The sequence below is a fragment of the Archocentrus centrarchus genome, chromosome 2 (genome assembly GCF_007364275.1).
Source record: "Archocentrus centrarchus isolate MPI-CPG fArcCen1 chromosome 2, fArcCen1, whole genome shotgun sequence".
Classification (NCBI taxonomy): domain Eukaryota; kingdom Metazoa; phylum Chordata; class Actinopteri; order Cichliformes; family Cichlidae; genus Archocentrus; species Archocentrus centrarchus.
Genome location: NC_044347.1, coordinates 9,671,707 through 9,690,171, shown reverse-complemented (window position 1 = coordinate 9,690,171; position 18,465 = coordinate 9,671,707). Strand labels below are relative to the sequence as shown.

Here is an 18,465-nt window from a genome sequence, read left to right as displayed (position 1 = left end):
GGGCAGATTCCTGTGTTGAGAGGGCTCACGTGGCGCTCTGTCGTCCACCACAGGAGACATTTGCACAGGGCAGGGCCTCTTTCAACTGCTCTTTGTTGCTGTATTGGATTTAATTACTGAACAATTAAAAGGTAATCAATTATATTTATAAAATCTGAGTCCAAAAAGACAATTATCCGGATATTCTTTAGATCTATCTTTCTGATTGTGAGGATTTGTTGCTTGTTTGTTTTACATGACAGGAAAGAGGACAAAGACAGCACCATGGGATCTTCTCATTCCCAGATCATAGTCTTTATTCTTGGACTCCACTAGAGTAGCTTTGCATGATTCACAGCTCAAAAATAATCCTTACTTGTCTTATACTGGGCCTTGGTGCAGCTGTTTAACTTTTCCTCCTTTAAGCTGACTTTCAAGGCTTCCCCTTGTAAACAGCTGGCTTAGTAGTTGGGCGGGGCTTCTGGAGATGACCGTATTAGGGGTATCTGCTCTCAGTGACATCATACAGATCCAGGAGTAGAAAAAACTGACCAAAAAAGAGCACTTAGAGCAGTCTGAAGCCTGAGATTTATGCTCACAGGGATTACTTGTATATGCAGTGACCTCATTATTTAAATTTATGGCCATGTTTGGCATTATAGCAGTATGTATATGACAAGAAGTAAGAACAGAAAATAACAAATGACAATGGTTTCTTTTTCATTAGATTGAGACTTTTTTAATCTAAATGTTTTTAATCTAAATTAAGAGACCTGTGAGCATAAAGTGAACATTCAGCTGTACTAAAACTAGACATTAGAAGATGTCTTAAGAATAAAAATAATGATAATAATAATTATTAGCTAACTGGCTAAGTCTCAGCTGTGTCCTGTGTCCAATTATTCCATCTATAATGATATATATAAAAGCAACAAATATTCACACCGGTGAGTCTGACATCAGCAGATTGCTTCATTAATAGCCATTTATGTGAGATATCGTGTCAGAATCAAGCAGGAGAAATTTGTGAATCCATCAGTGAGACTTTCTGATGAAGCAGTGTGGACTCAGAGTATGGAGGATAAACAAAGCCAGTTTTCAGATTGCTGCCTGAGAATATGAATCAGTCCTCCTGTGGTCGCTCTCACTGGGAACACAGGGCTAATTGTTGTCTTTATTGTCGGAGCATTGTGTCTCTGACCTCTGCGCTCCTCGCCATCATCAGCTCGTTATGTTGGTGATGTAGGAATGTGAGTTATGCCATCAGCATCAGCTAAAGTCAAAATGCAGAAATGTCAGAGTCCGCCTTCCTGCTCTGCATCGCTCAGATGCTCGACGGTGTTGTTTTTTTCTTTGCGAGGACTTGTTGTTCAGTCATGTGACCTGAGTGTCCCCTCCTCTTCCTCCCCCAGACAAAAACTTTGAGGACGATGACTCGGTGGACGGCGGCCGCTCCTCGTCCTCGTCCAAAGGAGCCTCGCTCTCTGGGAGGAAGGCGGTGAGCATGGGTTCATTTCGACGCCCCGCCTCCGCCTCCAGCAGCAAGTCTGCAGGTCAGAACCACCACACCTCCATCTGAATATCAGGAAGGCTCTCAAAGATTTTCTCATCAGGAAGTTAAATAAAATCCTATTAACATCGGGAGATGATAGTGTTTCTTATATTAAAAAAAAAAATGGAGGTCAAATTCAGATGCATTTTCTGTAAATTCTGGGGGTGTTTTCTGCAGGGAGGGATGGGTCCAGTGCTGGAGCTGTGGATGAGGAGGACTTCATCCAGGCATTTGAGGATGTTCCCACAGTGCAGGTAGGACAGCTGTTTGTCAGATGTAACATGTACTTTATACTGCTGAAAGCCTCCATACGCTGCAGGTAGAAGTTTGATCTTGTGTGAATTTCTCAGATTTGCATCCCTTCTCCTCTCTCTGCTTCTCCATCAGATCTACTCTAACAGAGAGGTGGAGGAGGCCATGACAAAGATTCGAGATGTGCTGGCAGACGACAAGCGGGACTGGGAGCTCAGAGTGGCAGCTGTAAGAAGAAGGCCTGACCTTTGCCCTCACCTCAGTTTCGAATAGGAGTGTAGGTGTGTGTTGAACTCTCTTTTCGTGCTCCATCAGCTCAAGAAGGTGCGGTCGCTGCTCCTGGCCGGCGCCGCAGAGTTCGATGGATTTCTGCAGCAGCTGCGGCTCATCGAGGCGGCATTCAAACTCTCCGCCAAGGACCTCCGGTCTCAGGTGGTGAGGGAGGCCTGCATCACACTGGGGTAAGATGTGGAGGTCACAGCAGTGCTTCAGCTCCATTTGTTCCTAATTTGGACCTCTTCTTTAGAGTTAACGAAGAAAAATGAGCAAATGTGAAACTGTGGAAGTTATGGAAAATGAAACCATGATTTTAAGGAAGAAATCAGACATTTTGGAGCATCAAATCAGGCTGCTCTTTATTACTGTGCAGCTAAATAAAAGCTGTCTGTCTTCATCAGCCACCTGTCGTCGGTGCTCGGCAATCGGTTCGACCACGCAGCAGAGGCCATCATGCCGACCCTCCTCAACCTGGTCCCCAACAGTGCCAAAGTCATGGCCACGTCCGGCGTGGCCGCCATCCGCCTCATCCTCCGAGTATGTGTGATAAAGCAGACAGACTCGTACTTCCTGTGTGTGTGGTGATGATGCCGTTCATTGACTCTGACATTTAAGGAAGGAAGAAAGTTTAACGTTAAATCTGTTCAATCTTCTTTCACGTGGTCTGACTTAGCCGCTTTATCTGATCTGAACATGCTCTCCAGACATAACAGTGTTAGCCTGATGTTATAACAGGATGGATTTCACAGAAAATTTGATCCCGCAAATCACATTTCATGTCCAGAAGAAAAGACTCAACTGTTGTCAGATGGAAGAAATTTCCTTTGAAATGAATTCAAACGTGGAGCTGCAGGAGCTTTTCTATCTGAAGCAGATTAACGGAGTTCCTTCTCCCTGTTTCTCCACAGCACACACACTACCCACGCCTCATCCCCATCATCACCAGCAACTGCACCTCCAAATCCGTGGCTGTCAGAAGGTGAGACACACGCACACTTTGTGTCACATTGTTTATGATTGTTTTAATTTATTCATTTATTCCTTTTTTACAGTGAACTTAATTTTTGCTCTTTTTTTTCCATTTTTACTTTTAGTTCAGTTTATCATTATTTTTATTTTGATATTTATTCTTATTTTATTGTTTATCAAATTTGTAAAGTTCATTTCCATTATTAATATTATTTTGGCAATTTATTTTATATGTTCATATATTTTATTTTAATAATATTTATCAGAATTTGTATTTTATATTTGTTGCTATTTTTAATTTTTTAATCTTTTCCTTTTAATTCTGTTTTATTTGTTTTTATAATATTTAATATTTATATTCATCAGTTATTTTATACATGTTTATATTAATTAATATAATTTTTTATTTATCAAACCCACACACACAAATTATTTATTATTAATTTATTTTTTTATTATTTTGTTTTCTTTTATATATTTAATTTAATTTATATATGTGTGTTTATATTATATTTTTCATATCTTTTGTGCAATTGAGCACCACTGGTTTCTTCTGCTTGCAGGCGCTGCTTTGAGTTTTTGGACCTGCTGCTGCAGGAGTGGCAGACGAGCTGCCTGGAGAGGTGAGAAAAGATGAAGCCGGGTTCGCTGATGGGAGTGTTAAGCATATTTACGTGGCTGAATCAGCAGTGTGTGATGTGTGTTTTCAGTGCTCACAGTATGTAAACTCTGGGATAAGCAGAGAGTCGAGCAGTAAATAGAACAATAGCAGTGACAGTGATTTGTGGGAGGCTCAGAGAACTACATGCTACCTTGTGAGGAAACGTGACACCGGCCGGGTCGAGGTCTGGCTCAGCAGTTTCCATGGCGATGCCAGGGGATCTCTATCTGCCTCCAAAAAGCTCTTTCTGTTTCCACCCGGCCGCTTCCTGCAGCCGCCGCCGCCAGGGAGAAACCCGAGCTGACCCCTCAGCATCAGGGGGGCTCTCTGGTTCTCATCGATCACTCACACAGTGTCTGTGTGCGTGTGTCTGTGTGTGTGTATGTGTGTGTGTATGTGTGTGTGTTCGTATCACTGGGGTACAAATCAGATTCACGTTTACTAAAAGAACAAAAACATGAGTTTTTATTTTAATTTAAGAAAATCAGATCTTTGATTTGAACCTCAGAACCGTTCTATAGAAATGTGTTGACACAAAATTCTCAAGTTATAAATGTTTACATTTTTCCATTAGAATTTAAATCCAGACTTTTATTTAGTAAAGCTCTCCAAACAGAAACTGAGCAACATCCCCAAATATTGATTAACAGAGCTGTAAAAGGCCAAAGTGTGAGCAGACCTGATGGAGTCTGGACCGCAGAGCAGATGGCAGTTTAAAGGTCATTACTGTAGCTGATGCTGGGACATGTGCAGTCTGAGACTGTTCCTGTCATTACAGCTGTGAGACAGGGGGAAAGTGTCAAATAGTCTTGTGCTCCATGCATGATGTTTGGGTTTAACTACACTGAATGACAGCGTTGTTTGGGCTGTTTTTCTTCCCCAGATGTATTTAGTATTAACACAACTTAAACCTTTGAGTCACAGTAAAGTCAGTGTGATGCAAACGTGGCAGAAAGGCTGAACCAGCGCTACTGAAATGCCCTAAATTGAACTTTAAAAGGGTTTTATGGTGGCCATAAAACCCTTTTAAAGTTCAATTTACAACATACAAGTACAAATTTAATGAAAATTATTCATTTAATTAAGATTTTGCAAGATTCTGCAGAGCAGAAACCAGTTGTGCTTGAACCTATATATTTTTCAGTTTTAATATTTATTTCAATGGGGCATTGTTTTTGTCAGGATTCCTGATAGGTTTTGTTTGTGAATCTCTGACTTCTTTTCTACCAACACCGCTGCTTATATTTGTGTCCATGGGAATAGACAGACCTCACCTGCTGCACACATTAGTTCCTGACAGATTTGAAGTGAAAAATCAGATTAATTTCTCAAGGCTGTATTTAGATATCTCAGTATATAAACTCGAGTTGTACAAAACCCATCTCAACAATAAAGAATACTGAGACAAAGGAGCACACTGCTAACCCCACACAGTGTTCAGTGTTTCCCTCAGAATGAAGGTCCATTTGAATGGAGGCACGCCCATTACAAGAAAATAACAGAGCAGTGACTCCAGGGTCTTGGACAGCAGCTGGGAGTCTTTGTGCTCTGCAGCCTCGGGGAGTTCTGCATCAACAGTTCTCCCTGGCTGCTGGTTCTGGTTAGGGTGAAGCTCCAGAGCAGCACCTGAAGCACCTGTAGGTCACACATTCAAACCTCTCCTTGTCTACCCCCCCCCCCCCCCCCCCCCGCAGACACGGAACAGTTTTAATGGAGACTAAAAAGAAAGGGATCCATGATGCAGACGCCGAGGCTCGCTCTGTGGCCAGAAAGTAAGTCACTGAACTCCTTACATCAAATCTAAAGAAACAAGGGACGCTTCATAAAAGCAGAATATTCATCAGATTATATCCTGATGGAGGTTTTTACCCCTCTGGTTTCCTGTCGCAGGTGTTACTGGAGTTTCCAAGGTCACTTCAGCAGGGAGGCGGAGCAGCTGTTCCAGGGCCTGGAGTCCTCCTATCAGAAAGCTCTGCAGGCTCACCTGAGGAGCGGAGACAGCCTGATGTCGTTGCCTGCGTCTGATCGCTCCTCCTCCTCGTCTCAGGAGAGCCTCAAGTGAGACGTCTTCTCCTCCCTTATTGATCAATTTATTGATTAATATCATAAAGAAAGAAAAGATTTTGGTCTTTGCGGCCCTTCTGTTTGCCTGACTCGCACACACATCTCTTTATGATGTCACAAAGAGGAAGGCCTGAGGATGGAGGAGTAGTTTTCACCAAATATCACATCTTAATGTAGAAATAATCTAATCTGTGTTTAGTCTGATGCTCTAGGACTGATTATTGACCTGTTTGCCATCACAGGCTGAATAGCAATGACTGCATTAGGCTATTTAAATGGACACAACACCTGTCCTGCTGCCCTAAACTTTGTGGATGTCTGTAATCATATACAAATAATATTACAGGAATGCTGCTGCCACAGCAGTCCATTCATTTACCTAAAATTAATTTCTGCCTTTGTAGATCTTTTTCTTGCTCTCTTCTCTTTCCTCTGTGTCACTTGACTCCTACCTTGTTAACATATTCAGGGCTTCATTGATCTTTGTGCCATTTACGTGTGTGTGTGTGTAACCAGTCCCGCTCTGCCTCTGAGCTTTAGGCTGCGGCGACCTCTCTGCGTTGTGTTGTGTAAAAGAACTGAAGGAGTCGAGTGTCTCTTAGCCAGCTGATACAGGTTTATTCTCCCAGAGTTGGCTGTTTGAATAATCAAAAAAAACAGTACAGCAACTTTGACATCAGGCCTCCTCATGAACACCTTACCTCAGCAGCGCTTCCAGCTGGTTAGGTGTGCGCCATCACAGCACATGTTACAAAACATAGAATATTTAGAAATGCATAGAAACATAGATAAACAAAAGAATGCATGGCATCATGATCATATAACAGTTGCTCAATAAAACAATTCTACTCAGGGATAACTAATCTTTAACCCACCAGTGGCAATTTTATAAATACTTTTTTTGAACTTTTCTGAATAAACAGTGAATATGAACATTAATAATTACATATTAAGTGCAAAAAAAATCTGAAAATTAACAAAATAAATATACATGTCAGATGAAAAAGGTAGCTCACATACTTGAATAAACTAACAAAAAAAAAAAAAACAGTACAGAAAGTGCTTGACATTGAGCTTCCACATGCAGACCTTTAAGAGAGAAGACCAGCAAACTGCATGAGAAACTGCCTGCATGCTCCTGCAGCCTAGCTTAAGGTCAGCACATTAGCATGTCATAATAAAGTGACATGTACAGGAAGTCAAAGGTCACACAAAAAAATAAAAGCTCCCAAAATAAAAATATAGAAAACAAATACATATGTATGAAAAATAATAAAAAAAAAACAAATAACAGAGGATGGATTTTTGGTGAAATACAAATAAATCTTATCTTTTTAAACACACCCGTCACACGTGCCATGTGGAGGAGCTAATGGACGAGCTGTTTGTCTCAGATGGTAGTTAAAGGATGTGATTTACAGCAGCGGAGGGTGCAATTAAAGTGGAGTCATTTCTTATTGATGAGGCGGGATTGTGATGTTCTGGGAATGTTCTCATAAAAATCAGAAACTACTTCTGATAACAGCTGATTCCACCTTCAAGATCATCTCCTTGTGCACCTCTGGACAGCTTAGAGCACAGCTGCTGTTGTTTAGTTGCTACCTAGTAGTCTAGCTGAGATTATTGATTATTCAATAATCTGAGTTATGATTATTCACCACTTATTTCAAACGTGCACAGACACCAGACGTCCCCTTCTGCATCAAAGTGACCCGAATCTGGGTCGAAGAGTGACCAAGCACAAAGACGGTGCATCAGGTCAGGAGGGCAGCTGTTATTTTTACAACTGAATTTCATCCCTGGGATCAGGCTGTCTGACTGTGAGGAACATTCAGCTGAAATAACCTGAGAAGTTTTTCTGGCTGCACACGTTTAGGCTCAGCTCACCACCCGTCCTGCTCAGCAGATTTGCCTCCCTCTGAATTTGTTCACTTTCCTGCTCTCTACTGCAAAATACTGAAGGAAAATGTCCGGCCATCAGTTCGTCCCCTGAAGTCAAAATAGGGACTTAAATCAGTTTGAGATGCTCTGATCTTAAACAGGCCACTGATGCTAAAAAACCCTCCAATGTGGCTGAATTAAAACAGTTCAGCAAAGAGTGGACCAAATTTCCTCCACAGTGATGTGAAAGACTCACTGCCAGTTATCACAAATGCTTGATTGCAGTTTTTGCTGGCAAGCTTATTAGGTTTAGGAGGTGATTACTTTTTAGGTTTATATAGCTTTTTCTCTTAATAAATGAAATTATCATTTAAAATTTTACTTGGTTTATCTTTGTCTAGTATTAAAATTTCTTTGATCTGGATGATCTTGTCACAGCACTACCTGCAGATCATTATCAGTTTCAGTCTCAAGTCAAAGGGATGATATTTTGGTGCAAATGGGGAGATCTAAGAATGGCAGCAGCACTGGGAGTGGTGCAGAGGTGCACAAGGAGATGACCATGAAGGTTAGATAGGCCAGATTTTTGGGGAAACTTGTGAATTATTTTGTAACAGTTGATATTTCAGATCACGATTATGATTTATTAGTTGTTCTAAACAAGCTTCTCTCTTTTATTTCTTTCCCCCACAGTCGACCTCTGTCTGCAAAAAGCACCGTTGGGAGCAACTCAGCCAGATGTAAGGACTGTACAACTGTTAGGTTCATTTACAGAAACCTGCCTCCTGTCATGTTTTCTTTGAGCTTTAAGAGGAGCACACGTTCATCTAACGCATGTCCCTCAAGAATCAAAGCTTTATGTAGAGAAATGCAAGAAAACTTTATTTGTTAAAGCCAGAAGGTGATCTAATCTTTTCAAATGCCTTATAACCTGCTCTGAAGGGTAAGCTGACCTATCATTAAACAGCCTGAGCTTATCTATCGTTCTCCAGCCAAACCTGGCTCCACCTCAAGGACAACGGCCGCCGCCTCTTCTCCCGGCTCACTCCAGCGTTCTCGCAGTGACGTGGATGTTAACGCAGCAGCCAGCGCCACCGCCCGCACGAGGATGCCCGCCGTACCCTCCGCTGTGCAGTCGCCAGCTTCGCCCTTCAGCTCGGCCTCAGCTCTTCCTCCCGGATCCTACGCATCACTGGGTGAGACATCTGCTCACGCTCAACGCTTGGTGTTGACATGAAGAAACTAATTTGCTTATAATCTACAATTTGCTTCTAGCTGTAAACTGGATCAACAGCTCCACTTACAGCAGGGAAATTTAACCTAAAAACTTGAAGCACAGTACGAGGCTGATTTCTGCAAAATCAGAGAATCAGTATGTTTCTGCAGACTTTCTAAACAAAAAGGTGCATCAAAAGTTTGAAAAATTCATGCAACAGAAAAAAATATTTGTAGTGAAGAATATCACCATCTTGTGCTTTGTGCTAAAAAAAATGCACAAATATTTTGAGTAATTGTATTTGTTCATCTTCAGATTCTGCTGCAGAAGTTCCTTGAAATTATTTCATGTCTTTTAAGCAGAAAGTCTTATGATCGAGTTCACAGACAAGTTGCTGTTTTTTGTTTTGTTTTTGGCACATAATGCGATTACTTAATTAATTGGTGTGGCCCGTTTATTGATTTGTATCAGATCTGATAGTCAGCTCACCATCCAAATCAGATTACCTGTGTACAAACCCTAACACAACCCCTCCACTCACCGCCCTCTCAAAAGCCTAACCTGTTGACCCTGAACCCTGTTGTGTCTCTCCTGGTCTCGCTCACCTGTCAGATGGCTCGTGGTCTGTTAACGCAGACGGTAAGCTGTGAGTGTGGACGGAGGAGCGATGCTCCTCTGTGTCTCCTCGCTGTGTGTGTGTTTTACCTCCATCAGTCCTGTAATGGTGGTCATCTGTGATGGAAATGTCAGTGCATGGACTGTCTGTGCATGGTTTACTCCAACTTATTGCACACTCAACTGGAAAACTACCAAACTGTATGGTTATGTTATTATGAGAAAGTTATGAGAAACCTCGTTGTATCTCATACATTGAGTCTGAAGTTGTGCAATTTGCCCTCACAGTTGTGCAGCTGTTGTGCTAAATGGAGCTTTTTCCTCCTTGAAGAATGCTTGAGAACACAGTCAGCTGACTGTATGCATAACTGATTCTGGGCTTCATCTCTGGTGTTCAGTTAGGACTTACAGATAATGTAAAGTTGCCCTATCAAGACTAAAACATTGATATCCCAATGTACTGTGTGTTCTAAAAAAATCTGCATAGTTCCTCTATTAGTCAGCCTGCAGACAGCTCAAACATCACTCACTCCGATTCCTGCTGCAGCTGTCAGTAGGTGGAGGCTTGAACTGCTGACCATCGGTCAGTAAACAAAATACCTTCCTCTGAGTGGTTAACCCTTTAACTGACAGCTCTGCTAGTGCCCATGCACATGAACATCCCTGCATGGTGGTGTCTGCTGTAGAGCTGTCAAAAATCAGTGGACCACCCTGTATTGTCGGCTACTGTTGTTTGTGTTTGTGCTGTTGTTGCCCCTTTAGTTTAGCCTCCTCCCGCAGAGAAAACAGAAGTCACTTCTTTGGGTTAGTTTGAAAATCAACAAAAACCGCCCACTGTAGCCATCGTTTGAGGTGTATATGCAGCTGTGGTTCCCATAACTATTCAGGCTAACCGTTCAGCCTGTCACTAACTGACCTACAGATAATTTCGTGCTGTCTTTTTGGAAGACTGCACAAGTGTGCGTCTCTTTAGCCTTGGCTGTGCTTAAATTGCCACAGTTCTTCTCTTTGTGTTACCAGAAAGCTAACAGAAGACCTTAAATCTGGCTCTAGGGGCTCCAGGAGTTCATCAGTGACTATGCAATGTGTGTGGAAATGTTGACATGTGACTGCAGGATATGTGGGTAGAAGCTGTGATTGATGTATACATGAAAAGACAACAGAAAAGAACACACAAAAAAATTATTCTGATCCTTATTGTGGCTACAAACAGCGCTGACCTCCTGATCCTGCAACACCTGAAGCTTTCAGCACTGCTTCCTGAGACACCTCACATGCCCGGCTCTGTCACAGAGGCTGGCTGTAACACCTGACCAGCATCTAGCATGCAGACCATGAAAAACAATGGTGGTGGGGTGGTTAGCACTCACAGCAAGAAGGTCCTGACTTGGAATCCACCATGTAGCTGGGACCTTTCTGTATGGAGTTTGCATGTTCTCTCTGTGTCCCCGTGGGTTTTCTTCGAGTACTCCGGTTTCCCCTCACAGTCCTAAGACGTGCAGTTAATGAGGTTAGGCTAAGTGGTGATTCTAAATTCCCCATAGGTGTGAATGTGAGTGTGAATGGTTGTCCGTGTCTGGGTTAGCCCTGCTACAGACTGGCAACCTGTCCAGGGTGTACCTTGCCTCCTACCCTGTGGCAGCTAGGATATGCTCCAGCCCCCCTGCGATGATGGATGGATGGATGATTGTTTTACTTTCTATTACAGTCCAGACCTTGACTTGTGCAGCTTTTATCTTATTATCTTTGTTGCTCTGTCAGAGTTCAGGATGTTTGTGCTTATTGGTGTATCCATAGATTAGAAAAAGGTTTTCTTTGCAGTGCATGAAGCAGCTGCTCAGATCTTCTTCTGATTCCTGGAAGCAGAGGATGCAGTCGTGTCTACAGCCATATAGAAAAAGCAAAAGGACTGCAATCAATCATGTGGCTCTGCACATTATTGATCAGACAGATGAATAAGACAGGCAGCCTAGAGACAGAGCTCTTAAGGAGAGAGACAGATGCGTGTGGCGGCCACACTGAACCTGTAACCTGTATAGCAGGGTGTCCACATGAACGTGTGACCTGATTGAGCAAGATAGGATTCTCAACCAGCACCAGGCTTGACCCTCAGCATCCCTCCTTAATATAACACTGTGAAGTTGTTTTATAATGTCATTGTTCCCGAGTACATCCACAGGCTCACTCACATTAAAGCCTGTTAACCTGGAGTGAAATGTTGTTGGTGAAGTGTTGAGTCTGCTGAGCACATCTGCATGATGCTGAGATTTCTCTCTGAGTCTGTAAATGTCGAGTGCGACTGCACGTCACTCGTCCATCTGTTTCTGTCTACACGTTTGAACCCGTCAGCTGAGACATAAATTGTGTCACATTAAGACACAATTTGTTCTCAGTGACTGATAAATGCTTGCTATGTGACTCTCCTCTATCCACAAAAAACCCTTTAATGTAACCATCCCCTTTCTTTATGGACTTAAAGCTCCTGTTTGTGGGTCATCAACTCTTTGTAAGCCTTTCTCTGGTGTTTAGGTTTATCTGTCAGGCTTTCCTCCCTTTGGTCTCAGTCTCTCTGTTTCTGCACGCGTGTAGAAAGTACCGCAGCGCTCTTTAGATTCGGTGTGTTTGAGCTTTTCTCTTCTTCTGTCTCTGCTTCTCACCTCCTGTCTCTGCAGGTCGAGTGCGAACGAGGAAGACGAGTTCAGGAAACGGTCCATCGGTGACAGACAGCCGGGGTCGGAGCCGAGGGAAAGTCGTCTCTCAGTCGCAGCGTGAGTGACTCTACTCTCTGTCCATGATGACGATGACTTCAGAAATCTTCCAGAAATCGTCCTCAAATGTTTTGGTCTGAACGCAGCCTGGCCCGGTTACTACTTGCCCAGACATGCAAAAATTAGACTGATGTCTATTGAATAAAGATGATAACGTGCTGCACTTTATGTTTTTTTATTGATATAGTGATACAAAAATACAAAGCATCTAAGATTAGAAGTTTCTAAGAGCCTCAGTTTTTCAGTTGATAACAGCACTTTCTTATAAATGCTTTCTTTTTACAAATCTTTTCTTTTTTATGCACCAAAACAGCGACAGTATTGTGGAAAAATATCTCATGTTTAAACATAACCAAGTGTAGAGTTGGCAGACATCAGGAACGACATGAGTCTGATCAAATATTTATAGATAAGCTGAAAGTTTCTGATTCTCAAATAACATTTCTGGTAGTAAAAAATGATTTATAAGTTGTTTTGTTTCTTTACTTTTCTGTTATCACACATTTAGAAACTTTTACAAAGGTGTGTCAGTGAACTTAAAATGAACCCATTTATTTCAAATATTTCCTCCCGTGTTTCAGCCGGGAGTCGGTCGGGCTCACCCGGGCGGCTGCTGAGCTCCACCTACGGCCGGATCCCCAGGCCGACCATGGGCACCGCCGCTGCTGCCACTGGCACCGGCAGCCCCTCCGCCAGTATGACCGACAAGAGTCGACCTCGAGGTCACCGCAGCCAGGGCTGCAGCCGAGAGACCAGCCCCACTAGATCGGGCACGGGTATGAAAAGGAAGACTAATGAATTTCAGAATAAAAGCTTTTAAAAAGAAATCACTGGCCTCTAAAAGTGGAAATGGCTTCTCTGAAGTTTTGAAATGTTTGTGAAGGAGTTAGTGGGAACAGAATTACTGAAAGTTAAAATCCAGGGGTTTTGAAATGCCATTTAAAGGTTTTAAAGACCCAAATTTCTGTCTAACTGTACAGCGAGCAGAGGATGGAGTTAAAGTGTTTTCTCAAGAAAAAAATACTCAACTAAAAATGCAGCTTACAGAATGTTAAAATGAAGGGGTGAAGATTTTACAGAGTTGGTCTCAGGGTTATTAGCATGAGGAAAGCTAAATCGAGCCAGTTCAGTCTGTTTCTCTTATTTGTGCAACTTCAGCAGTTGGTGAATAATCTTGAGCTTCGGGCTTTTAGCACAGACATGTTCAAGTTTCTTAAAACCTTCTAAAAGTGGCAGCAGGTGTGCAGATTTTCCTCGAGCTGTCAGAACCAGTAAAGGGGGTCAAAAGTGTGTGGATCAGGCTCCTCACATGCGAATCACTGTTGCTTCTACCTGAGGACGACTTGCATGCACCGCCCGACACGACAAATCTTTGTGGATCCTCGTCCGCGTGCTAACACCTGCTGCCTCCCACAGTCTAACTGTCCCCGCTCTCTCTGTCTCCTGCCTGACTGACTAACCATCTCTGCAGAGCTTCAGGTTTGTCTGGCTCCATGTGCTGCAAGCTAAACTCTGCCCCCTGCGCTGCTCTCTGTCTGTCTGTCTGTCCACCTCACCAGCCCGGAGTCGAATCCCTCGACCGAGCATGAGTCAGGGCTGCAGCCGTGAAACCAGTCGCGAGAGCAGCCGCGACACCAGCCCGGCGCGGGGTTTCTCCCCCCTGGGTGAGTATGGTACTGAAGACCGAGACGATCGTGTAGATTTGTTATTTTAATCATTTAGATCCTGTAAAGTGTAGAAAGCTTTTAAAACCTTGAGAGACTCAAAAACTTCCCTTATTCTCTCGCACATCTGTCTCCTTAAATCCCTATTTTTCTGCTTTCTGTCTGCATGCTCTCTGCATAAATGTCCAGATTGTGTCTCCAGTAATCCTTAAAAGTGGAGTTATTTGTTGTCTTTGACTCTCTGGCTTTCCTCACTAAAATCCTTACTCCCGATCTCTCCCAACTTTGCGTCCTCCCTCAGCGACTCGCCGTCACTCCCGTTCAACCAGCGCCCTGTCCTCTGCAGAGTGCTACTCAGGTGACCAGCGAAGCAGATTAAAAACAACAAACCAGCTTCTTGCCTCCATTCTCCTGCTCAGTGCATGGCCAAAGTCGGCTCAGCCTGCTGTGGTCAGAGTGGGAAATAATGAGCCAATAAACCCATTTCTGTCAGCATACTGATATACATGGGTTACCAGTCAGATTATTATACGACTGGTAATCAGTAACCAGTAATTTGGGGAAAGGAACAAGTCAATTAGACAGAACCTTCAGCCACAGATAAACCTTACTGGTGCTTAGTGAAGTTTTCCCACTCTGGTGCACATCACATTCACCTGCAGGGGGAGCTACTAAACCCAGTCTGGCCTGGTCTTCACAATCAAAGCTACAGTTATTGTTTTTATTGCTATCAGGGGTGTAACGGTTCTGAATCTGGATCTAAACGTCCACAATCTCCATCCACACTTTGTTATAGTAAAACTATAAAATAAATAAAAGTCGATTCAGCATTTGGGTGGATGATTTCGTGGCAGAGTACACGGTAGTGACAAAAGAAGTCAAAAGTTTGTAACAAAAGTCCAGGTTTTTGTTTACTGACTTCAGTGGGTTTAATTAATGATTGTGAGGCTTGTTGGGCTGTTAATGCCTGATTTAAGTGTGTTAGTCTGAGTCAGGTAAAGAGGGAACTAGAAATACTGCAGAATAATGGAGTTTAGTTCGAGTTCATTATCAGCTGGTCGTGTCTGTGGTAAAACTACCACATTCCTGTGTTTTTACCATTAAAATGAACCCTACTGTAGATCTGGTGAATCGTTACACCCCTACTTGCTGCTGTGATCGACAGCTGCAGGCGTTAAAGTTCATGCTTAGAAACTGTGCAGATAGTTTTGTTTCTCCTTCAGTTTGTCTTTTTTTTTTGTTTGCAGAACACAGCATCATGGAGTTTATTTCTCACTTATATTTTATACAGCTTGTTCTTTTTTTTTTCTATCGAGTGCTGCTGATTTACTTCTGGGCCTGTGCTTGTGTTTTCCATTTATTTGTATTTCAGTTGGTTGAATTATGCGCTGGCTGCTCACTGCCCAGATTTGGACATCTGTTAAATTATATTACACAAACAATTTGATGCCAAACAGGCCTCTGCTCATTACTGGGTTTGGTCTGGTTTAAAGCAGTTCTTTTGCTCTCTCTGCCCTGTGCTGATCCAAAAATCACTTAACCTGTGCAGGTAAATAAGAAAATTCATCTCCTGTAATTTGAGCTCATTGAACTGTCTAAATTCACAAAAACGGGACCAAGACTCACTTCACTGCTAAATGGAGGTTCCTTCTACATGAAGATGTTTGTGTTTAATAGTGAGGTGTGCCTGTGGATCCTCTTTATTATGGTTACTGTTTTATTCCATTTAAAGCGTCTGTTACCAAACTGCTTCCTCCTGTCACACTTCTCCTGCTCTGACCTCCTCCTGCTCAGACCGGCTGTCCCAGCAGGCTCGGATCTCAGCCTCCGTCAACGCCATGAGGATCCTCAACACGGGCACAGAAGTCGAGGCTGCGGTCGCTGATGCTCTGGTAAGAACAGAAAGCACCGGGTTTACCTGTTAATAAAAATGTGGGGAAAAAGTATTAATACTGTCGGAGCTCGTTCAGCCCTGCAGTAATGTGCTCTCTGCTCTTTCTCTCTGGACTTTGTAAATTTCAGCTCTTAGGAGATTCAAGGAGTAAGGTACAGATAGATCTCACCTGTCACCTGCATGCAGAGCATGAGCTGTGCACACTGACTTTTACATCTTAAACATTGCAGTGATTTGAGAAGCTGATCTGAGCTGTTGCAGGAGTCAAAGCACTGTTCAGCATTATTTCAGCTTATTTAACGTCATCTCTGGAGACCAAAGTGGTGAAAAGAGCCACAGCTTCATCATTCTGGTGCTCTGGCTGCTGTTAGCTTGGTAGAAGTTGCTTATTGCTCCAGTAAAAGCAACATGTTGACGTGAAGTGAACAGTGAGGGGGGAGAAAAAAAACAAAACAACCAATATAACTTCAGCCATCTCATGCGATGTCATCAGAAACATGCATGACTCTGCCTCTGTAGCTGCATGCTCGATCCCCTCACAGCTCTAGATTTAACTCCTGAAGTCACGAGTCTTTACCTCAAACCTCTTTCTTCTCCTCTCTGACTCAGCGGAGGCCGGTGAGGCGGCGTTTCGAGTCGCCGGGGATGTACTCTGATGACGACGCCAACAGCGACGCCTCCAGCGCCTGCTCCGAGCGGTCATACAGCTCACGTAACGGCGGCATGGCGCCGCATTACTTGCGACAGACGGAGGACGTGGCGGAGGTGCTGAACCACTGCGCCAGCGCCAACTGGTCTGAGAGGAAGGAGGGACTGCTGGGACTGCAGAACCTGCTCAAGAGCCAGAGGATGCTCAGGTGGGTGTGATGAACGTCCTCCTCTGGACGTCGCACTTTGTGAAGGTTTGAGAACTTTTGGGGTGGAGCGTATGCACCTGAAAGTCACTGATTGGTCAAAGTAAAGATGCAGGGTTCAGTGGTTCTGCAGCCTCACAGGAGAAAGGTCCCAGGTTCAGACACTGGCAGGGCTTTTGTCTGTTTAGAGGGTGCTGGTTTATGTTTGTATCTGTCTTTTTGCTGTTTTTTAAAGGTTTCTTCCCATACTGAGTTTAATCTCCTGCCAGTCTAGTTATAAACTGTATATAAAGATGGACGTAGCTTCTGGGTCTGTAAACTGAAGCCCACACTGAAGTATCTTGGAACTTAACTCTTCCTAATGACCAGCAGGGGGCGACTCCTCTAATTATAAAAAGGTGATAAAAATGAGCCTGCTTCTCACCTACTGACCTCAGGAAACACTTTATGGTTTCAGTCGCTCTTTTCAAGTCTTACTGAACAAAACATGATGTTCGTTTTGGAATTGATGATCTGATTAGCGTCACAAAGAAGAGTAAAGCAGGGAGGATTCAGAGCGGGTCCACTTCTTTGACAGGATTGACGCTGTGAGGTGTCCTCTGGTTTCAAAACATTGACATGATGTAGAGTTTACACAAAGGAGGCCTCACTGACTCAGACACCTTTGCGTACAGTGTGTAGCCTGGTACATCATGTACTGTGCTTAAGTTTTATGTAGTAGTGTCGGACAGAATGACTTCAGAGAACATAACAACAGAACCAATATTCAGTGATAGGAAAACATGAGAACATGAACTGATGGAGGGATCTGCATAGCTGCCAGTAAACCTGTGCACCTGTAGGAAGGATGAGAAGAATAAATTCACCCATGAATAAATAAATAACTAAGCAGTGATGAAAACAAACCCTTTATGGTGCAAGTATCACCTCACACTGTGCAGTCAGTGAAAGGTTTTTGGACCAAATCATGACCTGAATATTCACTTCCTTCCAAAGTACAGTGATCGTACCTCATCGTCTCAGAACTTATCTTAAACCCTACGATTTGGCGCTTTACTTCAAGCCATCTCCTGTTTGTTATGTGTTTTTTTGCTGTCTCCACATAAAAGCACATTGAATAAAACTTCTCCGGCTGCACACAGGACACAGTCTGAGCTCACAGGACACAGTCTGAGCTCACAGGACACAGTCTGAGCTCACAGGACACAGTCTGAGCTCAGAGGACACAGTCTGAGCTCACAGGTTTTCACAGCACAGCATGAAGCAAGCTGAAATATTTTCTCCACCTAGTGCAGATTTGCATCTCTGCATAGACACTGTGCACGAACTGTTCCTCGTGTTTTTGTCTGACGCAGCAAACGCCCAATTTATTGTTGCCCAGCAGAGGGAGTTGACGTGTTCAGACACTGCTCAGTATTTCTGCACAGTGACCTTTTGCTTTCAGACGTAAAGAGACTTATTTGCGACGCCCTTCGGTTGATGAAATAAACGTGTCTGTCGTTTCAGTCGTGTGGAGCTGAAGAGGCTTTGTGAGATCTTCACCCGGATGTTTGCAGACCCTCACAGCAAGGTGAGACCACGGCATGTTTCACATGTGACAGGTGACGTCAGGAAGCAGCAGTTTACACTTTCGGGGGGGGGGTAGTAGGATCCTGAGAGGGGAAACCCCACCTGTCACAGGACGGTGGAGTTTTCCAGAACTAACTGCAGGACAAACTAACAGAGTGTTTTCTTGTTGCATGCCTCCTCGCTGCTGCGGACTCTAACAAACACCAGAGAGTAAGTGTTTACTCTCACTCCTCACTCACATGAACAGTCTG

General features: G+C 43.4%; 1 protein-coding gene across 6 annotated transcripts in view; it reads left to right on the top strand.

Moving 5' to 3' along the window:
• LOC115797897 (CLIP-associating protein 1-like) overlaps positions 1-18,465 on the top strand; it is a 57,435-nt gene that overhangs the window by 25,094 nt on the left and 13,876 nt on the right. For 2 of the 6 annotated variants that reach the window (XM_030754473.1, XM_030754455.1), the window contains exons 9-26: positions 1,392-1,532; positions 1,709-1,785; positions 1,919-2,011; positions 2,099-2,244; positions 2,461-2,596; positions 2,968-3,038; positions 3,592-3,651; positions 5,384-5,461; positions 5,580-5,747; positions 8,328-8,374; positions 8,627-8,830; positions 12,138-12,233; positions 12,815-13,009; positions 13,793-13,897; positions 15,692-15,789; positions 16,401-16,648; positions 18,152-18,215; positions 18,422-18,424. In XM_030754473.1, the coding sequence (XP_030610333.1) occupies positions 1,392-1,532; positions 1,709-1,785; positions 1,919-2,011; positions 2,099-2,244; positions 2,461-2,596; positions 2,968-3,038; positions 3,592-3,651; positions 5,384-5,461; positions 5,580-5,747; positions 8,328-8,374; positions 8,627-8,830; positions 12,138-12,233; positions 12,815-13,009; positions 13,793-13,897; positions 15,692-15,789; positions 16,401-16,648; positions 18,152-18,215; positions 18,422-18,424 (2,030 nt within the window). Of the gene's footprint in view, positions 1-1,391; positions 1,533-1,708; positions 1,786-1,918; positions 2,012-2,098; positions 2,245-2,460; positions 2,597-2,967; positions 3,039-3,591; positions 3,652-5,383; positions 5,462-5,579; positions 5,748-8,327; positions 8,375-8,626; positions 8,831-12,137; positions 12,234-12,814; positions 13,010-13,792; positions 13,898-15,691; positions 15,790-15,919; positions 15,944-16,400; positions 16,649-18,151; positions 18,216-18,421; positions 18,425-18,465 lie in introns of all 6 variants that reach the window. The other 4 variants (XM_030754491.1, XM_030754482.1, XM_030754450.1 and 1 more) reach the window with 3 other exon arrangements.